Raw genomic sequence first — 19,602 nt, forward strand, 5'->3', positions numbered from 1 at the left:
ATAAAAACAACTACTACTGTTATCTGTTGGAAATGTGATCTATTACGTGGTATAAAAGATGGATGGAAAAGATACTAGCCATCATTTTCACTTATACTAAATATATAAAAAATGTTGTACCTTCTGTAATTCTGTAATTTATATAAACACTGATCAGGCACAACATTAAAGCCACTGACATGAGAAGTGAATAACATTGACCATCTTGTGACAATAGAATGTTCTGCTGGGACATTTTTGGACCTGGCATTCATGTGGACGTTACTTAGACATGTACCACCCACCAAAACCAGACCAGGCACCCCCACCCCATAGTAATGACAACCCTTGATGGCAGCAGCCATCCCCAGCAGGATGCAGCCTGAAACAGGCACACACACAAAAACGGTTTAGGAACAACTCAAAAAACATGAAGAACAGCACAAGGTGTTGACCTGGCCTCCAAATTCTCTAGATCCCAAACTGATCAAGTATCTGTGGGATGATCCACAGAGGCCTCTCCCCTCAACCCATAGGACCCACAGGACACCCTCAGAAGGCCCATGTCCATTCTCTGATGAGTCAAAACTGTTTTGGAGGCACAAGGGAGTCCTACACAGTATTATGAAGGTGGTCATAATGTTATGCCTAATCGATATCCAAATAGGTAAATTTTATTCCAAAAGTAATATTTACGTTGCCTCATTCCATATATTTTAATGTTAACATTTGTGCAGGTGAACTCAAGTGCTTGCTCTGTGGTCTAGTTCTGATGCTCACCTGCCACATTTGACAGTGGACAGGGGTCATCATGGGCCCCCTGACTGGTCTATGGCTACACGTCCCCATACAAAACAAACTGTGAGACAGCAATTTTTCAGCAATTATATTTACAATGACCAAACCAAAGTAAACGGGTGGAGTCTCACCCATGTTTTTTCCTCCATTAAAATGATCATGGCACATGGCCAATTCAGCCACAAGATGGCCACATTACTACTGCTGTTGCTTTTATATTCTCTAGGCTGTTACGTTGCACAGGGTGCAACTGCTACTGGCAGTAATAACTTTTAAATGTTTGGATCTATGTACTGGTAACAAACAAATTCATTCTACGCATTGGAAACTCTATTGGTGTTTGGGGTCCTTTTTCTTTCTATACATTATTGTTGTTGTCTATATGTATTTTATCTGTGTGTCAGCAAACAGTGAAAATTGCTTGGAAGCTCTGTTTGCGCTTTATTATGTGTGGTGATGCTGTTCCCAGGAGAGGTGTTAAGGCATGTAAGGATGTTACGTTCATGCATGGATGATAGATTTAGGAGTTTCATTTTCACAGTTCTGTCTCTCTCTCTCTCTATATATATATATATATAGAGAGAGAGAGAGAGAGAGAGAGATTTTGCTTTTGTGTGAAAAGTCTTGTCTTGTTGGAAAGTTATGCGCAACAGTTTCTGATAACAAACAGAAAGACAGCACTTTCCTGTTTCCTGGTTTCTGTTCAAACAATGCTAGCGGGTCAAAGGTCAGAGTTCACCCACACAGATTAAACAAAGACATTTGAACTGATACATGAAGACGAGTCATTTGTGGACAAATTTGTGCAGCTTTACTAGCATGAATCCCTGTAACATGTCATCCACACTCACTACAAGGAACTGTACACATTTGTCATGGGTATCAGACTGCTATACATACATGGATGTTCAATCTACTTTATTACACTGATACAGGCCACATGCTTAGAGGGTCAAAAACAGGGTTGCACAAGTCATATCAATGTAAACAAACAGCAACCAGGCATAATCTTTTGATCGTGACTATACAATACATGAAGAGGACAGAGCTGCCTTGTACAAAACTGAATAGTCATTTGAAAGTAAAGTATTAGTATTAGTTATATACAGATGAGCCCACTATTCATTATTATCACTGTGGTACTGGTGTGCTTTTTGCTGGGCTTTAACAGTGTAAATGGAAACTATAAACATGCTTAAAGATGCATAACTTATGTTTAGAATTTGCCATTAGTCTAAGGATGGCATAGAAAACAGTAACAGTAATTTATAGCAGGAGGGGCCACTGGTAAACAATAAGGGAAAATATCTCTCTTTTTCAATATTCAAAAAAAGAAAAAAGAAAAGACAATGTAATTGTGCAAAAGAAACAAAAGCCACAAAATCAAAAATTGCATGCTGCAATGATTGCATATAATATTTAGATTTTTTTGCACAAAGTGTAGGCCGTTTTGTAAGATGCTGATAGTGCTTTAGTTTTCTAGACTTTCTGACATCACCCAAAAACCAATGTCAGAAAAGAGTTGGAATGTATTTGTAACAAATATACACAGAAATATCACAAAATTAAATTCTGGCTACATATTTGAACTAGAAATACACATTATCAAAATAAATGTCCTGCCATATTAAAAAGCGACGTAGTAAACTTGTCGTAAACTTTCTGTAATAAACTGGGGCAGTGTGGGTTATGTAAACTTTCGGAGTTAAAATGAACGTTTTGTTTCCCCTAGTTTTTACAGAGATCGTATTGGCACACATACAAAGTCATGCACTTAAAAACTTGAATTATACAAACAAGGACTTTTTCCTTCCACAACGGAGTGCAAACCAGTTTGAAAAACACATCCAGTCAAAACAGCATGTGTGTCAATTACCAAGCACAGACAGAGAAACTGTCACTAATGTGTTTTAAACTACAAGAAATACAACAGTCTGCAGACAACACCTCTGAAGGAAAAGGAGTAAATGACTATATCTAATCATTTTTTTACAATATTCAGCAATACCTGTATCTACAATGTGTACTTTGACACCTTTTTATGACCACATTTTTTGCATTTTGCACAGACAGACTGATTAGAAACTTAGCTCTCCTCCTTTCCTCTCACCCGCTGACTGATGCGTTTAAATACGCACAGGTGAAAAGGCACAGCTACATTTGATTGGAGTAGGAGGTGGGCCCTCCCACCTGGCTGTACTCAGACGGCTGGCCGAGGTTTCCCTGGGCGTTGTAGCTCCCTGACTGGTCAAAGCTGCCCTGGTTGTAGGGCTGCTGGTTAAAGGTGCCGGCCTGCTTCTCAGATGCCCCGCCTGCCAACCGCGAAGCGCCCTTGTGCCAGCTTGTCTCCTTAAAGACGAACCAGATGTTTCCAGCCCATAGAACAAAGTTGAGAAACCCAAAAACCTGGAAAGAAGGAGAAACAAAACAATATTAAACATGGGCAGATTCTTATATTTGTTATATTTTTCTGGGCACTGTTTTTTCTGACTAAATATTCTCCTGCCTTGTAATGTTTGATATACAAATATTTAGGTGACATTGAAAGAAATTCAAATGAATTTTTCAATTCCACTTCCGTCTCATCATTTCACCAGTCGCGTCAACAAATAAAACTCCTTTTGTTGTCTTTAATTTGCCAGTTTATAGTAATCTAGGCCCTTGACCTTCACCTTTGCACAACGACAAAATCCAGTTTTCATTCACAACTTACTGGTAAAACTCTTCAGATGACACTTTTAATTTATACATCTGTGAAGGTTCTCAGTCATCCAGGTCATGGTATATCCAAAAAAGGTTACAAAAAGGCAACTGGACTTGTAGAGTTTTTTGAGAGGACGTTTCACCACTCATCTGAGTAGCTTCTTCAGTTCTAAAGAACTGTCCAGTTGCCTTTTTTTTTTTTTTTTTTAACCTTTTTGGGATATTTAATTTAAACTTATTGAAGCTTCAACATCAGCGGTTTCAATTTCAAAATCTTAGCAGAGGGAACAAGTAAACTTTGCCTTCGTAGGTTAACTTTTTAATTATTCCCTCTGTCCCACACAACCCACCACAGAGGTGTTGAGTCCGGACCAGCGAGGCCCGTGTACAGGGCCACACTTGTTGGTAGGGACTTTGCAGGCAGAGATGAGGAGCTGCACCTCATCTGGATCAGTGGCCACCTTCACGTCAGACAGGGCCTTGGCCCAAGCAGAGGAACTGACCAGCCACATGAAGGAGAACACTACTGTCACTACAAAATCCTGATAAGAGAGAAGAAGAAGAGAAAAGACAACGGGTATGGAAAAAACGTTTAGTTCAAAAAATCTGGACATTACTGTTGTCGACAAAAAAAAGTATTGTTTGAATGAGCGTTTGGAAATGTATTTGGGTCACTGTGACATGTCAACCAGCAGACTGGAGTGTAGGATTACACTGGGTTGTACTGTTAAGTAATTATACTGTGAACTGAAAAAGCATTCGGTCAGAGTCCAGTTGTACTCACAATGAGAGGCCCTCGACTGCTTTCGTGGTACTTATTCTGAAAGAATATGTAGACAATGGTGGCCATGAGGGAATATAGGAAGGCAAAGACTGCAATGGTGACAAAGAACTCTGCAGAGGATGAAAAGTCTCCAATGAGGAACACACGCTCCTGCCTCGTGGCCTCACACATGGGTGCTTCAAAGGACACCTGGTGCAACCTGACGAACACAGATAGGGGTAGAGGTCAGTTCTTATTTACCATGCAACATGGAGATTATAGCACTATTTTGACAAGATATGTTTCACCCAAGGACCTCTTATAATACAGTAGACTATCCAATTAAATTCGTTTAACGACTGTTAAAAGCACTTTTCTGTTGGACTGGGGTTGGCAGAGTGGTGGTGGTCAGCCTTTGATAATCAGTTGAAGAGGATGATATTAGCACTAGATAGCCATGTAAACCCTTGACCTGATCATTTCTCTCTGGGTGGTATAAATACACTCTTTCTGCTCATGTGTGGCCCGTGTGGGCAACGCGGCAGTAGCAGAAGAATGAGCTGTCACTGCCATTGAAAACATGGCTCCATCTTAGTTACTATCTCTTAACAAATCAGGACCTTCAGTGTTGTCAATAAAGTTCTTTTTCTGGATTTCCAGCAGTGTTGATACTCCACAGCACTTTGCACATGTCCAAAAAAATGCATATTCTAATTTATGTTCTGAGGCATGTTAACACATATCATATATGTTATCAGATACTTTTATTCAGGGTTCATGTAAAAGGTAAGTAGGAATCTCCAATCATTCTAGTACATGTAAACATAGCCATTCATATTTACTAAAGTATTAGTAAAGCATGGTTTTAGATCATGAACTGTCAACAGAATGTCAGAAATGTGCAGATGAAGCTCACTCACCTGAAAGGATAACCAAAGTCAATGCCGATGCTGAGGTTGCTGCTGGCCTTCTCCATGCAGTCCACACTGACCCGCAGCTGGCCAGAATAGCCACCACATGTTGCAAACGCAAAAATGGCAAAGAGCTGCAAGGAAAAAAGAAAAACACGCTCACATGAAGTGAGGCAACGGACCACAACACAGTATTTACACACAGTCACAAGTCCACCTACTTGTGGATGCTGTAATAATGTCCTCTGAATGGATGACTTCTCTCAAAGTCCATTAAGATCTGTTTCAACATACTGTTACTAAGAGGGTCAATCTGAGAACAAAACCATCAGCTCAGTGAAAAACACTGGCAGCCAGAGAGCAGAGAGAGCAGAGAGAGCAGAGAGAGCAGAGCCTGCTTTTGTCTTGGGAATATCCCAACTATCCCAGCTGTCATTGGGATAGAGGTGGGGTACACCCTGGACAGGTCTCCAGTCTATCGCAAGACAGACAACCATTCACACTCACATGCACACCTACGGCCAATTTAGAACCACCAATTAACCTAATGAGCATGTCTTTGGACGCTGGGAGGAAGCTGGAGTACCTGGAGAGAACCCACGCAGACAAAGGGAAAACATGCAAACGCAGAAAGGCCCCGAACCCAGAACTTTCTTGCTGTGAGGCAACAGTGCTGACCACCACACCACTGTGCCACCCTATATATATACTTTGCAGTTTTAAATTCTATGACTCAAAAAATCAGTGGTTTTCCAACATGAACCCTGTCAAACTAATGAAACAGAAATATTATGCTTATTTTTCTAAAAACTCTGTCAGTGTCAAAACATTTATAAGCCTGCATGTGGCTCTTGAGCGGCTGAATGCTTTGCAATAGAACTACATCTTGAGTCTGTCTGCTGTTTAAAATTCAGACAAGGAAGGTTAATTAAGGTTTATCTGCGCAAAACAGCTGCCTTGCTGCTGCTTAAATAATACTGAGAGAAGAACTGAGAGACAGAAACAAAACAGTTGTTGGCTGCAAAAAAATTAATGAATAAATAAATAAAAAATTTAAAGTTGAAAGAGGTTAAAACTCTGAAATGAAGAGAAAACATTTTGACATTTTAAATGGATATTGGCTAAATAGGATGGGTCAGATGGATGGGTCCACAAAACATCAGACCTCTCTTGGTCTGACATTTCCATTTTCAATGACCAACATTTCATTTAAATAGGAAAATTACAAAAACAGCCAAGGCAAAGACAATGAAAGCCCTCTGTTTTAACTTAATCAGACCTCGGTCTTCCTTGCACTAAAGTTGTCTTTTTATCACCATTTCAGTCTGGTGAAGTGTAAAAAGCCTCAGAAGAGATCCCTCCAAATGTGCATTATGGGAGCACTGTACTATAGCTACAACAACCAACCAATAGGAACATATATATTTGACTTAATATTAATGTGCTAAACAAAAAAAAACAAACCTTACAGTAGATATAAAATTGACAAGTAATGGACATTGATGCACACTATGAACACAAACCAAAGTCTGGATCAGTCAGATGAACTGGCTTCTCATTAAAATCATCATATATCAGAATGCGGCAAACTCACAATCATAAACATGCATCCTCTGACCTTTATAGGCTCTTTCTAAGCCCACTTGTCCATAGCCTATATAAATCCCCCATAGCCTGAGGAGCTCTTACAACCATAATCACCATAATCAGACCCGACGGCTGGTTAGCACAAACCTCCCCTCTCCCATATTAAAGGCAGCTGTGCATGAAGCTTGCCAGCAACTGGGGAGGATATATATCTCTCCCAGTTTAAAAGAACCTCAGCCTCTGGAGGGCACTATTAGATCACTGAGCTGGACTATTCACACTCATCCAGAGAATGTGTAAGAGCATGTTCTTGAAGAGCAGAGAGATTAATGTCTGCATGCCATCTCGCAGACAGAGGTTTTATCAATGGGAAACCTCAGTCCCACAGGAAAATGTTTTAAATCTAATCATCTTCTGTGAGGCATGGCAGGCGTGAGGCAGAAACAGCGTACGGCAATGCACCCCCAACAACAACTGGTGTCTCCACTCAGAATTACCTCTAAACTAAAATGGCAAAAAAAAAATAAAGAGTGAGCTGACTGACAAACTGAGAGAAAGAAACAACCCGGTTACAACACTGTAATATAATAATACCTTTACTTAATCCATGTTGAATACATCTGGCATGCTCTTTAAGTTATAACATCTCAGGGGTTTTTAGAGCAGTTGGTAAGTGTAGCTACCACATTTCTATGACACAATGTAATTCACTACAATAGAGGTTTGGATTAGGTAAAGGTTCAAGCTCTGAGTGAGTTTTATGGCGCTCCACCTGAATTACATGGCCAGGTGGTTTTTGCCCCCTGTGGCTGAATGTGGTAATTACACATTGGGCGTCATTGCACATTTCTTATGCTTTGTAAGGCTAATTTGGATCACAAAGAATCCACAAAGCTTAGCCTGGCTGGGTGAGGTCGGCCCAGGTTAATGCCAAACGCTGTGTGATAAACAGAGGACTCCAATTCCCACTGGTTTCCTGCAGTTTCAGCTCTCATGTGGAAGCTGAATGATGTTTACCTGGCTGTCATGGCGCACAGCTGGAATTTCTGCTGGAAATCCCTCTGTGTTTTTCTGAAGTGTTTTTCAGCGCTCTGCTCTCTTTAGCTTTGGTCTGTTCCGAGATGTGCTAGATCACAAGCTAGAGGAAAACCATGAAATTCATATTTGCAGAAAAAATAATACGCAGCTTGTTCAGAGAGCTGATATATACTGTACATGCAGACGGCAGCACAAGCTTTTCTCAACAAATAAATAGAAGAAGAAACTGACCAGAAGAGTGAAAGAATAAATCGTTCTTCCTAATTATCACAAACACCCCCAGATAAACATCTCTCTCTCTGTATGTTTATATGCTCGGCTCCTGCAGCTGCCTCCTCTGCCTGTGATTTTCGGCACGGGTTTAGCCCCTCTCATTTCTGGATGGGGCCTTTGAACAGGAGAGCGTGGCATTGTGGAAGGAGGGTGGATGCTAAGCCCCGCGCCCCCGTGTGTTTATCTGCCTCTCCCAGCTGGGCTCCTCGGGGAACAAGAGATAGAGAGAGCGTAAGAGAGAGAGAGAGAGAGAGAGAGAGAGAGAGAGAGAGAGAGAGAGAGAGAGAGAGAGAGAGAGAGGCGGGAGAGAGGAAGAGCAAAAATGGAGGGATAGATGGAGAGAGAAAAGCCAGAGCACAGGAATGAAACCCGTCTGCAATTCAAACAAAGCTCTGAAACATCTCACTGTTTGCCTTCTTCTCTACTGACCTACATGGCATTGGAAAGCATAATATTACAGTGCGTAATTTGCTTTCACATAGGTGTAAGATATTTTTGCAAAAAAACATGAGAAGCAACTTTCAGTGTTATCTACAGATTTCACTGATATGGGTAAGAGTGCAAGGATTCTGTCCGAGAATGTAGCACAAGTGCAATTGATGTGAGCGAGCACCGCGATCCAGTGGCTTCAGGCTTGACCACCAGCCATCAGACCTACTGTCCAGTAAATACAGTCTCAGCAGAGAAGCAAAACAAATAGGGTATAGCAAAAACCATTCAGAGAAACAAAGGAGGAAGTGCAGTGGAGGCAAAGACAGAGAGTATTTAAAGGTAGGTAAAATTAGGAATGTTTGCCTAAAGTGGATAAAATGGAGGAGCTGCTTAAACACAAGGACGGGATGAGAGCAGCAGAGGAAGCGACACACGTCTATCCAAAGGAGGTGAGGATCATGTTAAGAGGCGAATGGGCTAAAAGATGTTCTCTCTGATGAGCTGCACTTGACATTTTCGCAAAACCTTGTCACAGATGCTAACCATACACACACCCACACCGTCCACCTGCTCTGTTCAAATCGACAGGGATCATTATGTATCAAGAGGCTGCCTCAGGAGCAGAAAAAAAATAAAAAATAACGCCTTAGACATTCACCTCTCTCCCCAAGGGGGGGTAAGGGAGGGATCTAGGGCACTCTTTATGAATACAGAAAGAAGAGAGAGAAAGAGGGAGACTGAGATTGACAAAGAGAGGCATATCTCTTCCAAACTGCTTACCCTCAGATGTATTTTAGAATTAAACCACTCTAAGATCTACACACTTTAGACTGTGTGCTTTGAAAAGACCTAGCCTGAAGAGGTAAAAGAGAACATTTTAGAAAGAATTTAGGGCTCCATCATGTACTGTATGGAAATGGATAAGGACTAAAGGATAGTTTGGACTCTCCATTTCAGTTATAGAGATTTAATGTGAACAGTCTATACTGGCACAAACAGTGGAAAGCATCCCACAGAACATGTCAAAAATCATTTCTAATGGTTACAGTGAAGTAAAGCCTCACACATACACCAATCAGCCACAACATTAAAACCACTGACAGGAGAAGTAAATAACATTGACCATCTTGTGACGATGCAATGTTCTGCTGGGAAACTTTTGGACCTGGTATTCATTCATGTGGATGTTACTTAGACATGTACCACCCACCTAGACCAGACCAGGCACCCGCACCCCATAGCAATGACACTCCTTGATGGCAGCAGCCATCCCCAGCAGGATGCAGCCTGACACAGACTCACACACAAAAACGGTTTAGGAACAACTCAAAAAACATGAAGAACAGCACAAGGTGTTGACCTGGCTTCCAGATTCACTAGATCCCAAACTGATCAAGTATCTGTGGGGTGATCCACAGAAACCCACTAACAACATTCCGTTGTCAGACACCACAGGACACCCTCATTCATGCTTTAGGTTTTAAGGGAACAGTTATTTAGATCAAAAGTCAAAATAGCCATAGTTATGATGAAAAAAAATGTAAAAATACTGGAATTTTTCTATAAATGTAGCTGAATACAAAAAAATAAGTAGATCCAGGACTACTTGGGCAAACTGTGGCACTGTTAAAATGAATCACCAGCCCAGTGTGATTGGGGTTTGTGAAAGGAACTCAAAGTATAATTTTATCTTTTGCTAAACTAAAATAAGTGTTTTTGTTGCTTAACCAAAGCTGTGGATAAAATGATGGACAATGCAGATAATAATAAGAAAACAATCAGAATGTGAAAACAAAACTGAACTGAACTACACATCAGTCTCTGAACTGGAACCATCAACCATCCAACCTCCTAATGCCAATTTTTGTCAGTGTTTACCTGCTGTTACTGTACTTTCATACAAGTTGCATAAAACACATGTTAAAAATTCGTGACTATTTCATGAAGTGAGATGGTATAAAAAACAAGGAAATTTGGGTTCTCATGGCCCAAGAGCCATTAATGTTCTACAAATGCTACCCAAAGTGGAACCTGAAAGTTCTGCTTAACAGTCCAACGGTCCAAATCCATCTGTCTGAATTTGCTGTGTGTGTTTCCTGCTTGTGTTTTCACAGTTGTTCCAATTACATAGATGTCCATGTTTGAGTGTGCATGGCTGCACGTGTGACTCTGAATTAGCTTAACCGCTCAGTGCATGTTAGCGTTTAAGGGACTGGACGTGAGCGCGCAATGTGTATGTATGTGAACACAGAGTAAAAATATCTCACCCTCTCCAGTCAGGCAGAAGCATTACCCAGAGTCCACGCACACACCAACGGCAAGCAAGCATGAACACTCAAGTCTCCCAAGCTCTCGCTGCTGCAGCCGCAGCACTGTGCAAACACGAGCAATTTTACGCCAGCTAGTTAAGTACAAAACAAAATGACAAACATGGAGGAGAAAATACGGCACACTGGGGTGAGCAGACAGATGCACATTGGAACTGAACTCTTGCTTCACGGTGATGACGGATATTAATTCTTCTTAAATTGCAAAATAAAAAGTTTTCTCTCCCAAGAGCAGTTCAGTTTTAGTAATGATACCTGACTTAGACAAAATGAATATGTAGAATACTTCATCCCTAACATACCAAAGATGAGGGTTTCCTATGTGATGATACTTCAGTGATATTGATCTTGGCTATATTACTCAAGAAACCTACCTACTTTACTGACTGCAGAACAAGTTACACACAAAAGCAGGAAATACAAGCCTTCAGTGGAAAGCTGTTTGATCTTTAGTTCAGCAGCAGCACCCCAGAAGAAAATCAGTAGCTCATTTAGCGGTGGCAAATCCTCCCCTTGCACAGGGAGCGCTTCTGTGAGCGCAGATTCATCTTTCCCTTCATCTCTCTGCTCTCCCCTCTGTAAGCTTGACTGAACACAAGAAAATTTCCATTTATTTTTGTATCAGTGTCCCTTCTTGGTGATCTTCATGTCCCTATAGGGTTTCCATGGCTACTTAGTCAGGTGGCCTAGCTGAAACTCTGCCCCTGTGTCCTGCACCTATGAAGCTGGACGTACATACCCAGTGGAAATGGATCACAACCCCACTGTGTGCACTGTGTGTGTGTCTTTATACTGTGCATGGTGGTGGTCTTATATTAAATATTTTGTACCAGAGTTTAGGTGAAGGTTAAGATGACACGGACTATACAAAGTGTTGTCGACTACAATCTAAATGTGTTTATAGATCCATACGATGCTTTTAATAGCTTGTGTTATTGAATGATCAAGGGTAAAGCGGAGTGCCTGGTACCAAAGCATAAAACTTTGATGCAATGTAATCTGATGTGTGGTTGTTTGTCTGGAAACATCTGAAGAAGATCACACAGCTACCTTTGGAGGAATTTTACCACAACAGAGCAAGCTCCACATCCTGCTTACCACCCCCATTTGACATTTGTTCAGCATCCGGTATAACATGCTGGAGTTCGGTGTACAGGAACATAAATGCATAATCTCTTTGTGATATTTAAATGTCTTTAAGCTCTTTGTCTGTGTACATGGCCTCAGCACCTGTGCTCTTCCGTGTTCTACATGTGTGTGGGATGTCTTTGCAGCAGTCATGTCAGCCTACAGGAGAAGACAGGTTAACCTTTTTCTGACTGAGACATAGATGGGAGACCGCCATTATCTGGTTCTCCGGTCCAGCTCTGACCTGAAGGGTCAGAAAAGGCCAGATCGCATCCAGGAGCTCACCAGCTACCAAAACCTCACCCATATTATTTTAAGAAAAATAGGCATTTTTATTTTTTCAGCACATTTCCATTAAACAATAACTCAATGTCTGTATTCAAGGTCCAAGTTATAACATATGCGTAAGAGATTTGGCTAATTAAATAACCGAGTATGACAGATGCAATGTGGATGCAAAACAAAATGAAAGAGAGAGACAAGAAGTCTAAAACTTGGATGTAAAACAAAACACAAAAGTCCATGTGAAAAGCACAGTGTTAGGTATCAGACACACAATCCTGAACTGGCTCAAGTGTTCAAGTTAATACTAACAGGTCAATAGAAGAGAACATTACTACTAGTAGTTAACTTATAATATTAAACTATAGATATGATAGAATAAAAGATTAACTGGTAGAATGAAACTTAAAACTTAAGTGACAATGTCAGTAAGACCGAAGATCCTGCTGGATCTCGCTTATAGAATTCCACATCTGGGCTGTGTCTACCTGTTATCCCCCAATCTTGTCTGACAAGATGACCAGAGTGTGCACCAAAACTTCCCCAGATATGCTGCATTTGAATAGAGGCCAGATTCAGGTGACAGAAAAACACAAATACATGCCCTAAGTACTCACCTGAATAAAATGCACCAGCTTTAGTTGATTTAAACAGTGATTATCAGCTCTGGTGGATGATAGAAACCTGCTCCCTTTATATGTAGAATGTGGTTTCTGATAAATAAAGGAGATGAAAAATTGAGCTAGCAAATACTTCCAACACGGGCGGCACAGTGGAATGGTGGTAAACACTGATGCCTCACAGCAAGAAGGTTCCTGGTTCGACTGGGCCTTTCTGTGTGGAGTTTGCATGTTCTCCCTGTGTCTGCGTGAGTTCTCTCCAGGTACTCCGACCACTGTCCAAAGATGCTCATTAGGTTCATTGGTGATTCTAAATTGGACGTAGGTGTGCATGAGAGTGTGGGCTCCAGCACACCCCGTGACCCTTCATAGGACAAGCGTTTACAGAAGATGAATGAATGAATATTTCCAATCCAGATGTCAGATCAGGTGATCATGTAATTTTTCAGATTCAGACACTTTTTAATTTTCTTATACAGTGAAATGATTGCATGAATGGACTCATTAAGGAGAGCCACCCAGCAACACTAAAAGGCTAATACACATGTAGAATACAGGGTTGGTGTTATTACAGGGTTCTACTATACTGATTTACTTTATCCAAAGGTTGTTGGTGGTCTGATTCACCTGTTTGCTTAAATGGATAATATAAGATTAATATAATTTCTAACAGCATTTAAAAGAGGTGTTTTCCCCTTAGCCTTGTGTCCTCTTGTCAAAAAGAACTGAGTTATTTCAGTGCTGAAAAACAGATCTTTGACCTGGCAAGTCTCTTGCGATATCTGTCAACAGCTGTCGCCAGTCTCCCTTCATCTCCCTTTCACTTGTTTCTCTTCGGTGAGTGTGAGTGCATGCTTCTCCTACTCATGTTGTGAGGACACACATCTGTATAGTCAGTCACACTGTAGAGACACATTTCCCCTTTGAGCACAAAAAGCAAAAAAGCTACATATTCCAACTCGTTTAACAAAAGGTGAAGACTTTAAGATTAGTTTAAGGTTAGGGTTAGGGTTTAGATTAAACAAGAAATTGTTATGGTCATAGTTGAGGTAAGTCTGCAAGAAATGGATGAAGTGATGGAAACCATGTGTGTGTGAGTGCTTATGCCCCTGCACAAATGTATATCATGAACATTATGCAAAAATGCCAAAGCCTTAATATATTAATAAGGTGGTAGGTAATGAAGACATAACACAAAATGTGACTAAGAAGAATATAGAGGAGGAGAGATATAGAAATATGGGGAAATATGCCCGCCCAGGCATAACTTTATGACCCCCTTGCTAATATTATGTAGGTCTCCCTTGTGCCTCCAAAACGATTGTGATCAGAGAATGGACATGGGCCTTCTGAAGGTGTCCTGTGGTGTCTGGCAACAGTGTTGTTAGTTGTTAGTGATCAGGGGCTTTTGGGTCCTATGGGTTGAGGGGAGGGGCCTCTGTGGATCATCCTACGGATAATTGATCAGTTTGGGATCTAGGGAATTTGGAGGCCAGGTCAACACCTTGTGCTGTTCTTCATGTTTTTTGAGTTGTTCCTAAACTGTTTTTTGATTGACAAATGCAAGCAAACAACAAAGTAATTTCAACTGAATATTCCAAAACAGCATAGTTTCACAATAGAGTCAGCAGGTAAAGGCTCAGTAGGTAGAGCGGATTGTCCACGAACCGGAGGGTTATAGCGGTTTGATCTGTAAACGCCAACTTTGAATGGCTGTTTGTAGCTCTTCCTGGCTTTTTGAATGTCACATACAGCCCAGTGCCATCTGTTGGTATGTATTTCATCTCAAGCTGGCTGGCTGTACTCAGTGAGGTGTGTTCAAGAGCAACTTCTTGGCCCAAATGCAGGTGGCATGAGACGAAATCAAGGTTGGCATCCATTGCTGCTACTAAGTGGATGTTGGTTTGGTGTTTGGGTTTGTACACCAGCCAGTTACAGGTGATAAAACCGTCTTGACAAAATTCAGGATCACTGCTGATAAATGAAAAGCCTGCATCTTTACTACTGTCTCAAATCCAGCCAATGGCAATTTGTTCAATCTGCTGATGCTATCATTGTAAACTGCAAAAACTTCTTTAGATTAAAGGCATTTTTTGATTATATATTTGAGTATTCACCCTGGTTGAGTCCAAGCAGTAGTTAAGAAAAACAATCATCCATCTGGCACAAATAAACATACTCTTCTCTGTGCTCTGATTAGCTGGAGGCAAAGTAAACTGGTGTACAGTAAGGTACTGAAGATGACTTCATAAGACACTGGGTCAGTCATGGATAGGAAGAGGAAATAAGACTCATGAAGGGGGCTCAGGCAGATGAGCCTTTGTGACTCACCACCCCAAGTTTTGTACACAACAGTGCAGGAAGCCAGTGAGTTGTTACAGTATTTGAAAACTGTACAGTGTGAGATGGTAAAAGAGTCTGACGATGCTTCAGTGCATAACAAAAACGCATGTTTATCATGTGCATCATGTGCTCAAGCAACTGTACAATTTTTCTCTCCTTTTCCCTTCTCCCATCTTTCCCTCAAACACACACAGACACCCCCACCCCCCCAAACCCCCCAACCCAACCACACACACACACACACACACAGTGAAGAGTTCTGGCACATCTCAAGGGACAACTTCTGCATGACTTAGTCCACGGTGGAGAGGAGGGGACCTTACAGCTGTTTGCAGCAGAATATGTCAGCCACTGACAGTGTGCCAAACAGGCCAAGAGTCTAGGCACGCATACACACATACACACAGCAGTAAAAAATATTCTCCAGAATCTCCTGCAGACATGACTGATTATTAATGCGCCCTCTCCTTGTGCAGATCTAGCTCTGACTGATGATGCAGGAACCTTACAAGTCCACTGTAAGATCTTGACTAATGTTAACATAACCTTTAAAGAACCTTCTGTTTGTCTACATGAACAATCAGCCATACAGTCAAGAGTTCAACGTTTGCAAAGTAAATGTCAATCGCTGCTTAAACAAAAGCCTTTAGTGCCAGGGGGCACATAAACAAACCAAACCAAACATGTATTTCTGCTGTCATACTGTGGGAATAAATGTGCTGCGGGCCATTAGATGGCCATTAGACGCATGGTTATAATTAACACAAAGCAGCGGACATTATTGTCAAGGTTTTACAGATGCTTCCATGGCTGGTATGTCAGTCTAAAAGGACGTTTCTGTCTGAAGGGCAATTTGAAAATTCACTGTCTAGGAATATTTTTGCCAAAGAAGTCAAGAAACACCTGAAGAATGTATTACTACAGTTGGGTGCGCACCATAGACTGTATAAAGATGGACGTGGAACTGCCCCTCAAAAGTGAAGCCAAAGCAAGCAGAGCTCCCCCTGGTGACTGGCTGCAGTATAGGTCATAAGCTCCACCTCCTCCATGTTAGTGGATGGGACGTGGGCTAAACTAAAACACTAAAGTACTCATCACATATTTTTTTCAAGGATGGTTTCTGTAAATTTATGTAGTTAATATAATGTTAACGCATGTTGAAGTGTCAGCGTGCTGTAGAAACAGGATGTGACATAACGGCGACTACCAGTTGCCCTGCCAACCACTCCATACGTGTCCCTTGGGACAGTGAAAGTTGTAAAAAATAAAAAATAAAAAAATAAGTAAAGAAGTACAATGTATAACCCAACATTTCCTTGTAACTGATGGAGGTAGAGCAGAGCACAGTATTAATTAAACTAAAATGCTTGTGAGTCTAGCGGAAGTGTGGGCGAGTCATCGATAACGCGGCTTCACTCTCGGACCAAACTCTCCATACTTGCAAGATGGTGCTACCTATATCCCCGGGAAAATAGCGTCAGTTTGGCCAGGGCAAGGAAGTGGTGACACGTTGGCCATATTTATACAGTCTATGGTCTGTACATACATATGAACCTGAGATATGGCCACTGCAGGCCTGCCTGTACAGTTACGAATGCCATGGATCTCTAAGTGAATACGCCATCAAAGCAGGAATATGGTTGGTCTGCTGAAAGGATATCATTCTGAAGCAGCAACACACAGCCAGTCTAAATAGAAACTGTGACTACATCGGCATCCTTCAGTGTATGCTAAGCAGCATGAGGTCCCAGCTGGAAGTCAGTTGGTGGGCCACAATGGGAAACTGTGTCTGCAGTCTCCTCACTTCTTTCATCCACCGAAGACCTCAGTTAAACCAGTACCAAAGTTTATTACTTTATTTGTCTATTACTATCAGGATCCTTTCTTTTATCTTAGGACTCCTTTCAGGTTGGGGAATAAAAAAAGGATAGGGAAACACTGTAGCATTTAGTTGGACAAGCAACAAGGTAATTTTTGAGTGTCCTTCAAAACTACATCTGATGCATCCTTGGATCCGCCAACCTCTCTTTCAGCTGGTGCAGAACTGACCTACAGCCAGAGATTGTTTTTGAGCAAAATGAGCAAGAAATCTTTTTGAAACCAACTGTGGCTGCACAGAGATCCCTTTCCTCTTTGGTATTAAGGAGAAATATCCAAACAACAACACCTGTTGGTGTTGCAGAATGAATCAAAATACCTCGGTTATAATTTGATTTGTTTGCCTTGCTATGAGTACACTGGCTAGCAAGACACACTGGAAAGATTCCCCTCTTTCTGTTTCTCTGGGAAATAAAAAACACTGCACCAACGAAAAGGTCACTTTAATAACAGTGACATGAAGGTGTTGTGGGGGAGTGTAAAAAGTAACTGCAGCTTGCATAAGAACATGTGAGATTGCATCTTAGTGAACATCGATTAAGTAATCAGTGGATCAATACGTCACTGGATATCACAGGACGGTGTGCAGTCACACTCCCGCGATCACACATGCTCCCCTCCGTACACGCACCAAAGAGCTACAAGACAACGCAGGGAGCTGTGACGGGAGCGTTATCTCCATCACACAGATGGTGCTTTGGATCATCTGCTCGTTCTTTGGCCACGGCCCACAAATATCACAGTGGATCTGGTCGCACACAAACAGCCGAAAGGGACGCACTTGGGAACTCACCTCCCTGATAAACATTTGTGGCATCTCAGCTAAAATGTCCTGTGTGTGTGTGCTGAGAGTGAGGTCCTCACCATTTGAGCGTCACAGAAACAAACAGTTTTTCATTAGATTTTCTGTGGAGACACCGACTGCTTTGATGGTATTTGCAAAATTGGGGAAGACAAGCTCAGACACACTGGCTTGCACACACATACATACTATCAGAGCAAAAGCTGAATACCCTCAGGGCTATTATAATTTCTCTAAACTCACATCAAAGAAAATCACTTATCATTTCTGGCTCTGGGCTTTTCTCAACTGTACAATAAACACTGTACAATAAACACCCAGACAGAATTAGGTAGAGAAGATTTAATTCGGTCATGAGCCAGAACGCTCAGTTCTTGTTGATTTGTGTTATATGATTTCTATTGGTTGTAAAATGGGGGCATTTGTATGTGGACTGGCGCAAAACGCACAGGGCTGGCACAAAATACGCATAATTGAAAAGCAACATAGCGGTTTCCCCTGGCGCGTAGTTCTCACGGAGCTAGAAATCCTTACATAAACTTAAGCCATTTAGTCACGGCGAAGCGGATCAGAGCCGCGATGATTGCGGACAAGGTGTGGAAGTCACACAAACACCACTATTCAGACGGAAACCCCCAGCAGATGCGCTAAAGTTCCCGTTTCATAAGACAGATGCACTGATATTTACTCAGTGTAGGAAATGTGGGGCTTCAGTGATCCCACCTCACACCAAACACCCAGCATTATATAATTTAGGATGTGTTTACGTTGCAAATTTAAGTTATTATGTTATGAACCAATAAGTAGCAACTCACCCATTCCAAAACACGGATAAATCCCAGAGGTAATTTCAGCACATGGAATGTCCCCACAGATGCAAGCTGCAGGACAAAGAGGGAAAAACATACAATCATTTCTATGAGCAATTAAGGACGCGGCGGCCAATTGAGCGGTAATTACTCACATCCCCAGTGATAGAATCATCTGTCCGCGCGTGGATTCACTCACCTGGTTAGCGGTGTCCATTTCAGCAGCGAGGTACTTTGTTTCTTACTTGTCGGACTGGATGTGGACAGCCTCAAACCGCAAGCCACGATCCGATTGATGTGTCTGTCGCGCGTTAACAAACAGCGTCTCTGAGCGGATGATTCCGACTGCGACCGGAAAAACCCGAGCCTCCGTCGATGTTTTTTTTTCTTTTTCTTTCTTTTTAATTGTTCAGCGATATCCAATAGTTTGCCATGGAGACAGCCAGAGATTGGCCTTCAGAAAGATGAGTGATGTCTTATTTGTTCGATATTTGATTCATTTAGAATCTTTTATTTTTATTCGGTTTCTAATTATTATTACTATGGGTTGCCAGTTTTGTTTGTTGTTTCCAAATTCCTTTGCGTGATTTGTTTTTCGCTCAGGGTTTTCAGTAAATCGAAGGAGCATTTTATTTTTTCTAATTAAATAAAGCGTAAACTAAAAAGGTTCAAATTTTAAATTTTCATAGGCTGACATAATCTTCATGTTCATGAAGTTCACTCATTTAATAAAAATACAGTTTATTGTTGCTATAGTAATTGTAGGCTATTAAAGCCATGATGCTTTTAATAATATACTTATAATGTATGTTACTGCAGGTATTATAATACACCAGCCCATTACCTGACTTACAAAAACATATAATAATGGTACTACAACTATACTCCCCCTCCTCGTCTGACTACTACTACTAGTACTACTACTATTT

The 19,602-nt window shown here is 41.3% G+C and overlaps 1 protein-coding gene across 1 annotated transcript; it reads right to left on the bottom strand.

Moving 5' to 3' along the window:
- Positions 1-2,931: 2,931 nt before the first annotated feature.
- synpra (synaptoporin a) lies at positions 2,932-18,893 on the bottom strand (the record flags this gene model as incomplete). The annotated part of the gene is made up of 6 exons (XM_084543468.1): positions 18,873-18,893; positions 18,680-18,745; positions 5,164-5,288; positions 4,265-4,463; positions 3,831-4,022; positions 2,932-3,183 (listed from the first exon to the last, which is right to left on the bottom strand). The coding sequence occupies exons 1-6, from the start codon at positions 18,888-18,890 to the stop codon at positions 2,932-2,934; spliced, it is 852 nt and encodes a 283-aa protein (XP_084399594.1). The 5' UTR covers positions 18,891-18,893.
- Positions 18,894-19,602: the final 709 nt, after the last annotated feature.

Source organism: Chelon labrosus (genome assembly GCF_963514085.1).
Source record: "Chelon labrosus genome assembly, chromosome: 4".
Taxonomy (NCBI): Eukaryota; Metazoa; Chordata; class Actinopteri; order Mugiliformes; family Mugilidae; genus Chelon; species Chelon labrosus.